This window comes from Bos taurus, chromosome 8 (genome assembly GCF_002263795.3).
Source record: "Bos taurus isolate L1 Dominette 01449 registration number 42190680 breed Hereford chromosome 8, ARS-UCD2.0, whole genome shotgun sequence".
NCBI classification, from domain to species: Eukaryota; Metazoa; Chordata; class Mammalia; order Artiodactyla; family Bovidae; genus Bos; species Bos taurus.
Window position 1 is genome coordinate 5,773,894 of NC_037335.1, and position 15,734 is coordinate 5,789,627.

General features: G+C 35.4%; 1 protein-coding gene and 1 long non-coding RNA gene across 5 annotated transcripts in view; one reads left to right on the forward strand and one right to left on the reverse strand.

Moving 5' to 3' along the window:
• The first annotated feature begins 1,488 nt into the window (after nt 1-1,488).
• The window catches only part of LOC132345912 (uncharacterized), an 89,423-nt gene continuing 75,177 nt past the window's right edge, over nt 1,489-15,734 (forward strand). The window contains exons 1-2 of the long non-coding RNA XR_009495495.1: nt 1,489-9,209; nt 10,184-10,246. This is a non-coding gene — a long non-coding RNA (uncharacterized lncRNA). The remainder of the gene's footprint in view (nt 9,210-10,183; nt 10,247-15,734) is intronic.
• SCRG1 (stimulator of chondrogenesis 1) overlaps nt 9,557-15,734 on the reverse strand; it is a 107,570-nt gene continuing 101,392 nt past the window's right edge. For 3 of the 4 annotated variants that reach the window (XM_024995702.2, XM_024995701.2, XM_059889076.1), the window contains 2 exons: nt 12,473-12,728; nt 9,838-10,066 (listed from right to left, as the gene is read on the reverse strand). In XM_024995702.2, the coding sequence (XP_024851470.1) occupies nt 10,012-10,066; nt 12,473-12,714 (297 nt within the window). In that variant the 5' untranslated portion in view covers nt 12,715-12,728 and the 3' untranslated portion in view covers nt 9,838-10,011. Of the gene's footprint in view, nt 10,067-12,472; nt 12,729-15,734 lie in introns of all 4 variants that reach the window. The other variant, NM_001100370.1, reaches the window with a different exon arrangement.

Consider the following 15,734-nt stretch of genomic DNA (forward strand, 5'->3'; position numbering starts at 1 on the left):
ACAATGGACTATAGTTTCCACTTTGGCCCAGCCTCTTCATTCTTTCTGGAGCTCTTTCTCTGCTCTTTCCCAGTAGCATATTGGACACCTACTGACCTCAGTGACTCATCTTCTGGTGTCGCATCTTTTTGGCTATTCATACTGCTCAAGGGTTTCTCAAGGCAAGACTATTGAAGTGGTTTGCCATTCCCTTCTCCAGTTTTTTCAATATGGTTTAGGATACTTGGAGACCCTTGCAGTTACATATGAATTAGAAGACTAGTTTTTCTATTTCTGCCCCCCCAAAAAGACCATAGACTTTTGATGAGGATTGTACTGTCTCTGTAGATCACTTGATAATTGCCATCTTAAAAATTTTAAGTATTTCAATCCATGAATACGGAATGTCTTTCCATTAATTTTCAGTTCAGTTCAGTCACTCAGTCTTGTCTGATTCCTTGTGACCCCATGAATCACAGCACGCCAGGCCTCCCTGCCCATCACCAACTCCCGGAGTTTACCCAAACTCATGTCCATCGAGTTGGTGATGCCATCCAGCCATCTCATCCTCTGTCGTCCCCTTCTCCTCCTGCCCAAAATCCCTCCCAGCATCAGGGTCTTTTCCAATGAGTCAACTCTTCATATGAGGTGGCCAAAGTATTGGAGTTTCAACTTCAACATCAGTCCTTCCAATGAACACCCAGGACTGATCTCCTTTAGAATGGACTGGTTGGATCTCCTTGCAGTCCAAGGGACTCACAAGAGTCTTCTCCAACACCACAGTTCAAAAGCATCAATTCTTCAGCACTCAGCTTTCTTCACAGTCCAACTCTCACATTCATACATGACCACTGGAAAAACCATAGCCTTGACTAGACGGACCTTTGTTGGCAAAGTAATATCTCTGCTTTTTAACATGCTGTCTAGGTTTGTCATAGCTTTTCTTCTCAGGAGCAAGCATCTTTTAATTTCATGGCTGCAGTCACCATCTGCAGTGATTTTGGAGCCCCAAAAAATAAAGTCTGACACTGTTTCCACTGTTTCCCCATCTATTTAGGTCTTCTTTAATTTTGTTCTGTAATGTTTTCTAGTTTCCAGTGGGCAAGTCTTTTACCCCCTTGGTTAAATTTATTCATGATATTTTATTCTTTTGATGAAATTATAAGTGGAAATGTTTTCTCAATATCTTATTTTGCATTATTCATTACTTGTGTATAGAAAACTGATAGTGTGTGTTGACCCTGCAATTGTCCTGAATTCATTTATGAGCTCTAGTAGTATTTTAGTGGATTTTATGAGATTTTCTATGTACAAAATCATGTTATCTTTAAGTAGAGATAATTTTACTTCTTTTTAATTTGATGCCTGTTATTTATTTTTCTTGCAAAATTGCTCTGGCTAGGATTTATAGTACAATATTGAATAGGAATGATGAAAGTAGGCATCTGTGTCTTGTTCTTTTCCTTATGAAGACAGTTTTCAGTCTTTTACCAATGAGTATAATGTTAATTGTGGGTATACCATAAATGTTCTTTGTTTTATAAGGAAAGTTTCCTTCTATTCTTAGTTTCCTTGTTTTTATCATGAAAGGGTATTGAATTCTGACAAATGGTTTCTTCTATATATATTGAAGTAATCATGTACTTTCTTCCTTTGTTTTATTAATGTAATGTATTGCATTGAATTATTTTCTTTTGTTGAATCACCCTATCATTTCTGGGGGAAATATCACTTGGTATATAATACTTACATTATGTTGTTGGGTTTGGTTTGTCACCATTTTGTTCAAGACTTTTTGCATCTGTATTCATAAGGGATATGAATATAGATATCATAGGTTTGTAGTTTCTTCTACTGTTTTTATCTCACTTTACTATTAGGATAATGCTAGCCTCATAGAATGTGTTAGAAAATGTTGCCTCTTCTGTTTTTTGGAAAAATTTAAATATGATTGACATTAATTGATCTTTAAAAGTTTGATTGAATTCACTAGGACCATCTGGTCCAGGACATTTCTTTGATGGAAAATTTTTTATTATTGATAGAACCCCTTTACTTATTATAAGGTAGATGGGGTTTTCTCTTTGTTCTTGAGTCAGCTTTGGTAATTTTGTGTTTCTAGGAATTTGTCCATTTCATCTAGATTAGACAATTTGTTATCATACATTTGTTCTTACTGTTCACTTACACTACTTTTACTTTCTGTAAGGTTGCTAATAATGCCCTTGCTTCCTCCCCCCACCCCACCCCGCCACCCCGTGCTGAGGCAAAGAAGATTTCTAAGGAAATTCTGAGGGAAAGAAGGAGATTTCTCAGTGAAAGAAGATTTCTGAGGGAATTTTGAAGGAAATAAGCAGATTTCTGAGGGAAAGAAGGAAATAATGAGGGAATTCTAAAGAAAAGGAGATTTCTGAGGAAATTGTGCAGGAAAGAAGATTTCTGAGGGACTGAAGGAGATTTCTCAAGGAAAAAAAGGGTTCAAAGGTAAAACATGACAGAAGCTAGGACGTTCTGAGGTAAAATCTGACAAGCTTAGGATGTTTTGAGTAAAATCTGACAAACGTAGGACATTCTGAGATAAAATCTGACAGAAACTAGAGTCTGCTGAGGTAAAATCTGACAGAAACTTGATGCTTCTGAGGTAAAATCAGATAGAACCCAAAGAGTACTGAGGAAAATCTGACAGAACCTATAGAGTTTTGTGGTAGAATAAGATAGAACCAAGAGGTTGGATCATCGAAAAAACAAGAGTTCCAGAAAAACATCTATTTCTGATTTATTGACTATGACCAGGCCTTTGACTGTGTGGATCACAATAAACTATGGAAAATTCTAAAAGAGATGGGAATATCAGACCACCTGACCTGCCTCTTGAGAAATCTGTATGCAGGTCAGGAAGCAACAGTTAGAACTGGACATGGAACAACAGACTGGTTCTAAATTGGGAAAGGAGTAGTCAAGGCTGTATAATGTCACCCTGCTTATTTAACTTATATGCAGAGTACATCATGAGAAATGCTGGGCTGGACAAAGCACAAGCTGGAATCATAATTGCCGGGAGAAATATCAATAACCTCAGATATCCAGATGATACCACCCTTATGGCAGAGATCGAAGAACTACTAAAGAGCCTCTTGATGAAAGTGAAAGAGGAGAGTGAAAAAGTTGGCTTAAAACTCCACATTCAGAAAACTAGGATCATGGCATCTGGTCCCATCACTTCGTGGCAAATAGATGGGGAAACAGTGGAAACAGTGGCAGACTTTATTTTTGGGAGCTCCCAAATGACTGCACATGGTGACTGCAGCCATGAAATTAAAAGACGCTTGTTCCTTGGAAGAAAAGTTATGACCAACCTGCTGCTGCTGCTGCTAAGTCGCTTCAGTCATGTCCGACTCTGTGCGACCCCATAGACGGCAGCCCACTAGGCTCCTCTGTCCGTGGGATTCTCCAGGCAAGAACACTGGAGTGGGCATGACCAACCTAGACAGCATATTAAAAAGCAGAGACATTACTTTGCCAACAAAGGTCTGTCTAGTCAAAGCTATGATGTTTCTAGTAGTCATGTATGGATGTGAGAGTTGGACTGCCAAAGAATTGATGCTTTTGAACTGTGGTGTTGGAGAAGACTCTTGAGAGTCCCTTGGACTGCAAGGAGATCCAACTAGTCCATCCGAAAATATATCAGTCCTGAATATTCATAGGAAGTACTGATGCTGAAACTGAAACTCCAGTACTTTAGCCACCTAATGTGAAGAACTGACTCATTTGAAAAGACCCTGATGCTGGGAAAGATTGAAGGCAGGAGGAAAAGGGGATTATAGAGGATGAGATGGTTTGATGGCATCACCTACTCAATGAACATGAGTTTGAGTAAACTCTGGGAGTTGGTGATGGGCAGGGAAACCTGGCATGCTACAGTCCATGGGGTCACAAAGAGTCAGACACAACTGAGCGATTGAACTGAACTGAAAGGTTTCTGACATAAAATCTGATGGTTCTGATGTAAAATCTGACAGAACCTAAAGGGTTCTGAGGTAAAATCTGACAGAACCTAGAGGGTTCTGAGGTAAAATCTGACAGAACCTAGAGGGTTCTGAAGTAAACTGTGACAGAACCTAGAGGGATATGAGGTAAACTCTAACAGAACCTAGGACATTCTGAGGTAAACTGACAGAACCGAAAGGGTTCTCAGGTAAAAATCTGACATAACCTAGAATGTTCTGAGGTAAAATCTGACAAGCCTAGGACGTTTTGAGTAAAATCCAATAGAACTTAGGACATTCTCAGGTAATACCTGACAGAAACTAGAAGATTCTGAGGTAAAATCTGACAGAACCTTAGGGTTCTCAGGTAATATGTGACAGAACCTAGGACGTTCTGAAGTAAGTCTTACAGAAGCTTGAGGATTCTGAGGTATAATCTGACAGAACCTAGGACGTTCTGAGTTAAAATCTGCCAGAAACTAGAAGGTTCTGTGCTAAAATCTGACAGAAACCATATGGTTCTAGGTAAAATCTATCAGAAGCCACAGGGTTCTGAGGTAAAATGTAACAGATACTGGAGGGTTCTTAGGTAAATTTTGACAGAAACTAGAGGTTTCTGAGGTAAAATCTGACAGATCCTAGAGTGTTCTGAGGTAAAATCTGACAGAAAGTAGAGGGTTCTGAGGCAAATCATGAGAGAACATACTATACTCTGAGGTGAATTCTGTCCCATGTGAGAGGGGTGTGAGGTAATATATAACAAAACCAGAGGGTTCTGAGGTAAAATCTGACAGAATCTAGAGACTTCTGAACTCAATCTGATAGAAGGTTTCTCAAAAACCTGACACAAACTACTGCTTCTAAGGTAAAAATCTATGAGAAATTAAGAGGTTCTGAGTTAAAATGACCTAAATAAGGAGGTCATGAGGGATTTTTGTATGATTTCTGAGGGTAAGGAGATTTCTGAGGCTTTTTTTGTGGGAATGGAGGTTATTTCTGTGGGGTTTCTATGTGAAAGTGGGAGATTTCTTAAGTTATTCTGAAGAAAAGACAGCGATACCTGAGAGAAAGTAGGAAATACCTGAGAGAAAGTTAGATATTTCTCAGGGAAAGGTGTTTTCTCAGGGAATTTTGCAGAAAATTCTGTATATTTCTGAGATAATTCTGAGATTAAGGAACAGATTTCTGAGGGAATTCTCAGAGATAGACATTTCTTCAGGAATTCTGTGGGAAAGCAGGAGATTTCTGAGGGAAAGAAGGAGATTTCTGATGGAAATAAGATTTCTTTGGGGAATTCTGAGGGAAAGAAGATTCCTGAGATAATTCTGAAGTTAAAAAAAATCTGATTTCTGAGGGAATTCTTAGACAAAGAAGATTTCTGATGGAATCTGAAGGCAAGGAAAAGATTTTGAAGATTCCTGAGAGAAGGAATTTGAGAAGGGTTTCTGAGAGAAGGTGGGTGAGTGGAATTGTGCTTGAAAGAGAGTATGAGAGAGCTCTGAGAAAATGATGTGAGAGGAAATTCTCAGAAAATGAAATTTAGAGGGTATTCTGTAAGAAGTGTAATGCCCCTGCTTTTGTTTGTAATTTTAGTTATATGTGCTTTCTCTCTCCTTTTTTTCAGTAGTGTTGCTAGGATTTATCAATTTTGTTTATTTTTTATTTGAGGTTGTTGATTATTGTTTTTACATTTTCTATTTCATTTATATCTGCTCTAATTTTTTTATTTTCTTTCTTCCACTGGTTTTAGATTAAGTGTGCTCTTCTTTTTCTAGTGTTAAAGTGCAAAATTCAGTTGATTTGAGATCTTTCTTCTTTATTAATATATATGTTTGCAGCTATAAATTTCCCACTGAGGTCCTCTTTTGCTATGTTTTGGTATGTTTTACTTTTATTTTCATTCATGCTTAAATTATTTTCTAATTTTCCTATCTTTTTCTTCTTTGACTCACTGTTGTTAAGGATGCATTTGTTGATTTCCACATATTTGTTGATTTTCCTGTTTTTCTTCTGTTATTGATTTCTAGCTTCATCCCATTATGGTTCGAGAAGATAGTTTGTATGATTTCAATTTTTTTAATTTACAGAAAAATGTTTTATGTGCTAACATAAAGATGCTTCAGTCTATCCTGAAGAATCTTCCATGTGCACTTGAGTAGAATGTATATTCTGTTATCATTGGGTGAAGTGTTTTGTATATGTCTGTTAGGTTTAGTTGGTTTAGAGTATTGTTCAAATCCCCTATTTCCTTTTTAATTTTCTGTCTAGATGTCTTTCCATTATTTAAAGTAAGGAATTGAGGTCTCCAACTACTATTGTAGAACTGTCTTTTTCTCCTTTAACTTCTGTTAGTTTCCTTCATATATTTTCTGGCTCTGTTGTTTGATGTGTATATATTTATAATTTTTAAATCTTATTGTAGCTTGATCCTTTGTTTACAAAATGTCTCTTGTACAATTTTTTTAACTTAAAATCTATATTGTTTGATATTAGTATGGCCAGACCAGCTGTCTTTACTGCTGTTTACATGGATTTGCATAGCTTTGATAGCAAAATTTAGATTATGATCTAGACAAGTGATAGTGGTTCAAAAATAAATTTTTGTCATGTTATTGCTTATTCATTTATCTGACGTTAGTTTAAAAGTGTCAAGAAATGTCTTATATATGTATACGTATTTTTTCAAGTGTGTGTACTATTTACTATAGAATTCATTTTTTTGAGATCATAAAATTGCTTATATTTATCTGTAGCTAAAGGCTGATACTCTAAACTTTACTGTATGTGTCATGTCCCAGTTACATTTATAGTCTACATAGTCAACTATCGTCCTCAAATCATAATCATAGTAGTTGCTGCTGGATTATCGTGTGTTTACGTGCATGTATATCATGTTTGTGTGCATGTGTGTTGTATGTACATCCCCTTTAATGTATAAAGTGGACATCAAGTCAGTTTTATATCCATAATACCCAACAGACTTATATTTTGACTTCTAAGACTCTAGAAACATAGATCACATATACTTTTTTCATTTAAAATTTACTATAGGTCTTTATTTGTAAAATTCTGAGAGTATATTGGCTACATGTGTGCCATGCATCGCTTTCCAGTTATACCACTGTACAAAAATGAGAACATTTTGGTGATATCATTTTATAGAAGTAAATTGAGGGAGCTAATTCAATGTCAATTTACTATACTTTCAAAATATCAGATTCTTTTTAATTCTTTGAGAAAAAAATTTAGGTATAGGCTGTTAATGCAATATGATTTAGAAATATATGAATTTGATAATTTTTTTCCTTTTGTGAAAATTATTTTAAAGCCCATAGTGTTTACTGACAGATTATTTACATTTTAGAAGCACCTGCCATAATACTTTGCTAAAACAATTTATTATTAAAATAATTCCTGTGTATCTATGAGCAATTATAAGGAAGTTAAAGTTGCAGAATAATCTGTGAATGTTCTTACCTGTCCTTCTCTCCCTTTGAGAATTGTTGCTCATTGTTTTATTTCTCCATGTTGCTTCCAATCTTTAATAATCCTCTAGGATTAGTACTTAATCCCAGCAAACAAAAAAAGCAAAGCGTCCCTATCATTATAATGAGGAAAAGAAAAATTTCATCAAGAAGAGATGAGATATTAGTAAGTATTACCAACAACCATCAACTTTGTGCTCAGCACCATGGAATTTATAGTAAGAACAAAAATATAGAAAGTCAAAGATAAATTGTTATTGTTATTCAGTAAGCATTTAGCATATATAAACTATATGAAATGTACAGTCTTGTTTGTCTCATACAAGTAAGTTTGCTTTCCTGAAAAGGAAATAGATTAGATGATGCTATTAAGTAAAGCAGAGGTTAAGACTTGAGTTCTGAAGGAAGACTGGCCATATTCAAAACCTGGCTCTACTGCTCTGATAATGTAATTCTGGATAAACCACTTAATCTCTAAGCCTTTTTGTCCACAGAGTAGGGATGATGATAGTAGTACATACCTCATTCAGTTGAAAGATGGTGTTAGTACATTTTCAATAAAAGGTTAGTCATCTTGTAGCTAAAAGCTATTGAAAAAAATATCTATTCATTAAATAATTGGATGAAATATTTGCTTTTAAAAACATGTTGACCAAGTTAGAAACTGTTGCATAAGTTGTGTGAACATTCATGTTTTTACATTTATTTGCTAATTTATAAGAAACAATGTGTGCTTTGTTTTTTATTATAAAATATTACAATGTGTGCTTTTTTTCATTACAAAAACAATATAATGCATTTGTTTCTAAAAGAATGTAATATAATTGGATATTACAAGTTATTTCCAGAAAGGAAAGAATATGATGAAAATCATCATAATTATCTATAAAATTCCATGTATTAAATATTCAGCCTTTTTTCAAATACTGTTTTTCTCATCAGGGTTTGATTGCAGCATTAACGGGATACTTAATAAAATGCCATTGCTGAATTGCTTTTTTTGTCTTCCTTAGAGAGTCTATACTGAGTAGAAAATGTAACAGATGTACTGATAATTTTCTTTGTTTACCTATTCTATGCACTGTTCCAGTAAGGATGTAAGATTTCTGTTAATGAGTTAGTTTGACTTTAATACTTCACTTCAGTGAAGGAGAAAAAGCTCAATCAAATCATATGCTATGTTGATTAAAGAATAAACTTTAGTTTTTTAAACAATTCCACTTCATGTGTTTTTGCAGAGGTCATACTATTTGAAAACATGTTCTGACTTATGCTTTTGTAACTTTTAAGAGAAACTGAATTCTGACTACCTCAAAATTATTTTGTTCAGCCCAGTAGCACCTATTGAACACTGAATAAATACCAGATACTGTTCTGGATGTGGTCTTCAGAAACAGATCAGGGACCCCAAAGGATGTATTTCAATGAAATAATGTCACTTTGATACACAAAATGGTTATCTCCTAGTTTTACTACAAGTGTTATGCTTCTCAAATGTTTCCCCACAGCAATACTTTATAAAGCATCCTAGACTTCTTCTTTGGAGCAGCAGGCTTCACATTTATAAATATTTGTTATGATTACTGTTTTGGTAGAATACAAGTTCCAAGAGGAGAAGCCCATCTTATTCATTACTACATTCCCAAATTGTTAACACGCCCAAATAACTGGCACTGAGCAAGTATTTAATACATTTTTATAACATGAAGGACTTTCTGAAATTACTTCTGCTGGCCACCAGTCAGTGAACACTCCTAAGGTATGGAGCATAGTCCAATACTGCCTCTAACAACCAGAAAATATCTTTGAAAGAATCTGTTTTATTTACCTTTAAAATTTGTGTGACTTTTTAATTCTCATCCAACATCCATTTCTTTTAATATATGTTTTGTTATTACCCCCAAAAAAGGACATGTCAGGGGTATGCTGCATAGTTTTAAGGATACAGCTATGTGAGTATTTTGGAGCTGGAACTCTATTCAAAGTCTGTCTTGATTTTTTAGCAAATATCTTAAACTTGAGTTAGCATCTGAAAGATTGATTTAAGAATATTTATCTTGACAATTTTGTTGTTTTTAAAAGAGCAAAATGCAAATACACTTAAAGTATTTGGCATGCATAATATTTATTCATATATTGGCTCCCTTTTCCCCTCTTACTATTATTAGAAAATTTCTAGTTTCCCTTCCAAGAACCTCAATTTATCTCTGGTTCTTTCCATTAAGTGTACATGGTCAATAACTGTTAATGAAGAAGTGAAAGTATTCTTCATCTTTGATCCACAGTTATGGCTCTGCATCTAGAAAACAGAATTCTTTTATCAAGCATATTAAATACCTTATAGATGAAAATTTTCTAGTGAAAAATTTTAAACAATGTCCACAGAGAAAAATTAAATTGAATTTTTATTACTACTTATTTAACACAAGTTTGCTTAGACAAGTAAGAATTTATAGAATCTGTGCTTTATTGCACTGCACAGAAACCAGAAATACAGTTACACTATTATAGCGCTGTTTGCGGGGAATTATGGGCGGTTTGTCTGGAATACATGAAGATGTTCAGTGATTGTTGCAAGGAATCACGAAAGAGATCTTTGGTCCAAAGAAGACATCTCTGAAAAAGAGTAGAACATGAATTAAATCCAGCTGGAAATTAAGATACATGTTAGTCTTTGCTGGGCTAAAAATGGACAGTGATTTCCAGGATTTCAGACATAACTGTTCTTTTTAGGTGAACAAAGTACAATGAGAATGAGTGGGAAGACTTGCCACAGGAGCAACAAAGATTAAGAAGGTAATCAATTCTTCTACTTTTCCCCATTTGTCATTGACATGATGCTATCGTTTATTGATAAAGAAAAGCAAAGACTGGGTGACTTGGAAACATTACAATCATACCAAAAAATTCATTTCTCTGTTATGGGTGGGAATGGGCATAATGTTTAAGTCTACTGATAAGAAACAGAAGTTTAAAATTTTCTAGGGAAGCAAATAAATACCTTTCTAGGTTTTATAGGGAAAGGTGAAATGTTGAGCTACTCAACTTTACTCTTGTTGGAAAAATCACTTAAGGTGATAATGTGATGCTGCCTTCTGTACTAATGTTACGTGTAATCAAAATATGATCCACAGGACTTGGAATTATTAAGGTGGGAAAATATGGATAAACTAATTAGGAAAATGAGGGCTGTTTGTAATAAAATGCCACTCCATTTGAAAAAATGCATGGAATAATATCAAATTATATGTATGTGCAAGGTAGTATTATGATTATGGCTCAGTAGAAATATACTTAGCATACAGTGTACAACATGATAACCATAACTAACACTGTGTGTGATATATTTGAAAGTTTCTGAGATAATATATCCTAAAGTTATCACAAGGAAAAACAATTTTTTGACCATGTGAGGTGATTTGTGTTAACTGCACTTATTATTGTAATCATTTCATAATACAGTTGACCCTTGAACAATACAGCAATAAGGGGTACTGACCTTCTGTGCAACCAAAAATCTGTGAATAACTTTACAGTCAGTCCTCCATACCTGTAGTTCAACATCTGAGAATTCAGCCAATCATAGATGATATAGTGCTATAGTATGTATTTAGTGAAAGAAATTTGCAGGTAAGTGTACCCATGCAGTTCAAATATGTGTTGTTCAAGGGTCAACTGTCTATTTCTTTCAACTCATTGTGCTGTGCACCTTAAATGTGAACAGTGCTATATTTAACTATATCTCAGTGCAACTGAAAAAAAAAAGATGCAAAATTTGTGTTTACAGGTTAAAAAAAAAAAAAGAAATATACTTACCTATTTGTTGCTAATGCAACAGCAGTAACCCAAAATCAGATAGAAACTACTTTCATATATTCATACTTCTATTTCATCCACTAACAATGGATGATCACAAAATTATATCATAAAATAACTACAAGTACATTTCAGTAAATCAGTTTCAAGTCTTATAAGAAAATTTTAAGTATGATATTTTAATATTAGATGGCATTTCATTTATGTAGGAAAAGTTAGGTCATTTTATGGACCTAACTCAGTTAGGACCTAACCTAACTCAGTTAACTTGAGTTCTTGATATCATTCTTTAATCAAGTGATTCTGACATTTTATGATGAATCAGAATTACTCAAAGGGTTTAAATCATAATTGCTTTGCTTCCTCTCCATTGTTTCTGATCCAGCTGGTTTGGTCTGGGGTCCAAGTTTGAATTACATTTTTAACAAGAACTCAGCTAATACTGGAGCTGCTGCCTTGGGAACAACACCTAAGAACCAACTGGTTTGGTAGGAAAATTACCTGGTCCAAATCAGGAGTCCTGGGTTCTAGTGTCAGAGCTGATATTAGCTAGTTATGTGGTTGGTGCTGGTCATTTTACCTCTCTGCACCTTTCCCTGATAAAGCGGTTTTATCTGTCCTTTCTGTCTCACAGATTTCTTAGAAAAATGAAAAACAATGATGACATATGTTGAAAGTAATTTGGAAAAACTAATTTCAAATGAAATAGGCAAGATCACAGTATTTGAGATTCCCCAATAACCAGGAAAAGATTACATTAAAATCAAGAGCTAAAAATCTTTATTGATTTATCTACCTTTGTATTATACTTAAAATACATCTACTTTCCAAGTTGGTAGAAACTTCAGTTAATTTCTCGTTAACTCATATATAGAACTAGAAAGTTTTTCTCTCACTATTAACCAAACTTTTCCATCCTGTTACTTGATGTGTTCACTGGGATCTTTTATCCAAAACCTTTTAATAGACTGGAGTGTTCTTAATTTGTCTTTCATTTAGCTTAACTAAAATCTGCCAAACTCTGTCTCTTAAATGAAAACATTCAGTTGAGTACATAATGTTGATCATCCTAAAAAATAGCTGAGATCTGAATAGGATTTTATTGAAAAGGGTGACAAGTTTCAGCAAACTCCTTGTGAAGGTGTCTTAAGAAAGTTGTTATGCATGCATTTTACAACCATACGTTTTGTGACTGCATTTCCTTACTTTGGGCAGCAGAGCAGTTCGCTGAAGTTGCAGTAACAGACCATCTCACATCCCTTCCCATCCCAGAAGTGATCCTGGACATTGACATCAATCTTTGTCAGGTCAGCTACTCCTTCTGGAAGGCTGTGACAGTTGCGATCTTTTAGTATTTTTCTGTAGCAGGAGAGGCGGTTTGCAGGCATGGCTTGGACTCCTAGCAGCAAAGTTAGTCCAACGGCGAGAGCAAGTACTGTAAATTTCATTTTGGCTCTTGGCTCTGAGATAAAAGAAAATCCAAAATGTGTCAGTGTTTGTTTGTTTCGTAGGTTTTTTAAAAGGATGGAGTTCATCGGAACATAAAATTCTGCAGCGTCCTCATTAACTCTTAAATTGAAAGAGTAGGAATTGATTTTTTTTCTACTTTATTTCAATGTCTTTCTCAAAGTTTTATGACTATCTACAATAAAAATCACTTATTATATTTCTCTAAACTGACATTCCTGAGCTCTACAAAGAAATATTGAATAAGAGTTGTGTGAGGGAGGGAGAAGGAGAAAGTGGGAAGAGCCACTTGCATTTTCAAGTACTCAAGTTCATTAAAAAAATTTTTTTTGTTGAGCTGTAATTTTCATACCATACAATTCACCTGCTTTACTTGCACAATTCAATGATTTTTGGAATATTTACAGACTTGTGTAACTATCATCACAGGCATGGATGTTCTTGTTGTTTTTTATTTTTGACCATGAGGCATACGAAATCTTAGTTCCTTGACCAGGGATTGAACCCACGCCCCTTGAGTCTTACCTGCTGGACCGCCAGGGAAGTCCCCCAAACTCACTTTTTTACCAGTATATTCAGTAGGGGAAAACTGCTTTTAAGATGATAAAACTGAAGTAAATTTCTAAAGCAGATATCATTGTTGTGTACAGTGATTCTTGACTTTGCATATCCTAACAACATTGTCAAATAACCCGGACCCCACCCTGACAGAAACAAAAAGCCCACTCATCCTGACACTGACAGATTATATTCTATAGATATATTTACAGTTAAGTTTTTAAAAGTTTCGGACTTATTTAGGGGACTGATTTTTTTCTGCATAATTTTTGTAATTTGTGAACACTTCTCCCACATGGGTTACATCTGAGCCTCAGTTGAAAGCAGAGGCTTGAATTCCCCATAAGAGACCTTTAGCCTGTTTTTAGACACCTACCGTGATGGGGAACTCAATTGTTGACTAAATCCACATATTCCACTGATATCGTTCTAATGTTTCCCTTCCTGGAAAATATTTTTCTGTGGCTTCCACCCATCGGTTCTAATTTGAACTCTTGTGGTCATACCAAGCAAGTTTAAATTCCTCTTTTAGGAGATAATACTTCAAATATAGTATTTGTATGGAATATTCCAAAAGAAGGCAGAGTGCCAAAGAATTGATGCCTTTGAACTGTGGTGCTGGAGAAGACTCCTAAAAATCCCCTGGACAGCAAGGTGATCAAACCAGTCACTTTTAAGCGAAATCAACCCTGAATATTCATTGGAAGGACCAATGCTGAAGCTGAAGCTCCAGTATTTTGGTCATCTGATGTGAACAGATGACTCATTGGAAAAGACCCTGATGCTGGGAAAGACTGAAGGCAAAAGGAGAAGGAGGCAACAGAGGATGAGATGTTTGGATGGCATCACCAATGCAATGGACATGAACTTAAGCAAACTTCAGGAGATGGTGAGGGACAGGGAGGCCTGGTGTGCTGCACTCCATGGGGTCTCACAGAGTCAGGACTGGGCGACTGAACAACAACATGGAATGTTCATGATCTATTGAATTTGGCTTATCTGGCCTCCATATTAAACGAGAAGAGAGTAGAGGCGTTTGCAGTAAAGGAAGACTAGCAAGATAGTGGGAGCCAGAATCAGACACCACAGTCATTCAGATTTCATCTTGTAGGCAGGTGCTGAAGTATCTGAAATGTTTAGTAGAGTTCACCACGGAGCCCATCTGGCCTTGGTGATTGCTGTTTTGGGAGGTTATTAATTACTGATTCAATTTCTTTAGTAGATACAGATCTACTCACATCATCTGAGGAAGGACACTCACTGCTTTTTATGAGTTTGGTGGTTTAGGTGGTTTAGTTGCTAAGTCATGTCCAACTCTTGCGACCCCATGGACTGTAGCCCCCCAGGCTCCTCTGTCCATGGGATTTTCCAGGCAAGAATACTGGAGTGGATTACCATTTCCTTCTCCAGGGGATCTTCCCAACTCAGGAATCGAACCCAGGTCTCCTGCATTGCAGGCAGATTCTTTTATGAGTTTAGAAACTGAAAATACTCTTTCATACTCTGAAAGAGTTTTAGATTTTATTTCATATTCTGATTTGAATTAGTCATTTTTGGCTTTGCTTATATATTTTCTTAGAATTATAAATATTCAATTTAATTCTTACCTCCAAATACTAGTGAAAGGAAAGACAAAAAAATGAGATCTATTTCACTGTATGTTTTTTTCAGATTTGAGAGAACAAGGCACTACAGTGTTGTATTACATCACAGTCTAGTATAGACAGAATAATACCTTCCAATAATAATACCTTACACTTTGCAAATTGTAACATAAGTTGTATTTTTTTCAATGTAATTCTGTGAGGTGTTTTAGTTCTCAGTTACTTCTGATTCAGGCCTTCTTTATCCCCATAAGGTAATTGATGTTTAAAAAAAAGAGTTACATTTCCTGACATTTTTTTCAGATTACTCTTCAAAGAAGGATAATTAAGTCTCTTGTTAGTTGAGCATTTAATATATGCTAGGAATCACCACAGTCATTAAACTTTAAAAGACATAATAAAGTCTAAGACAGAACTCTACTATGCAAAGTTTTTTTTAAAGAGCTTTATTGAGGTAAAATTGACATATACTAAAGGACAGATATTAGAGGATGCAGTTTGGTAAGTTCGGGCACATGTATGTCCCCATTATACCATCACTATAGTCAGGATAGTGAGGGGACCCGTCAGCCCTAAGTCTCCTCCTGCCCTCTTGTCATCCACCTGTCTCAGTCCTCCCTGCCCCCACTCCCATCCAGACAACCACTGACCTGTTTTCTCCCCCGAGATTAAGGTGCATTTTCTCCAGTTTCATATAAATGGAGTCATAAAATATGCACTCTTTTTTTATCTGGCTTTTATCACTCAGCATACTTACTTTGAGAGATATATATCTGTCCATTGCCTGTATCAATAGCTGACTCCTTTTTATTGCTGAGAATTACTGCATTATGTATGCT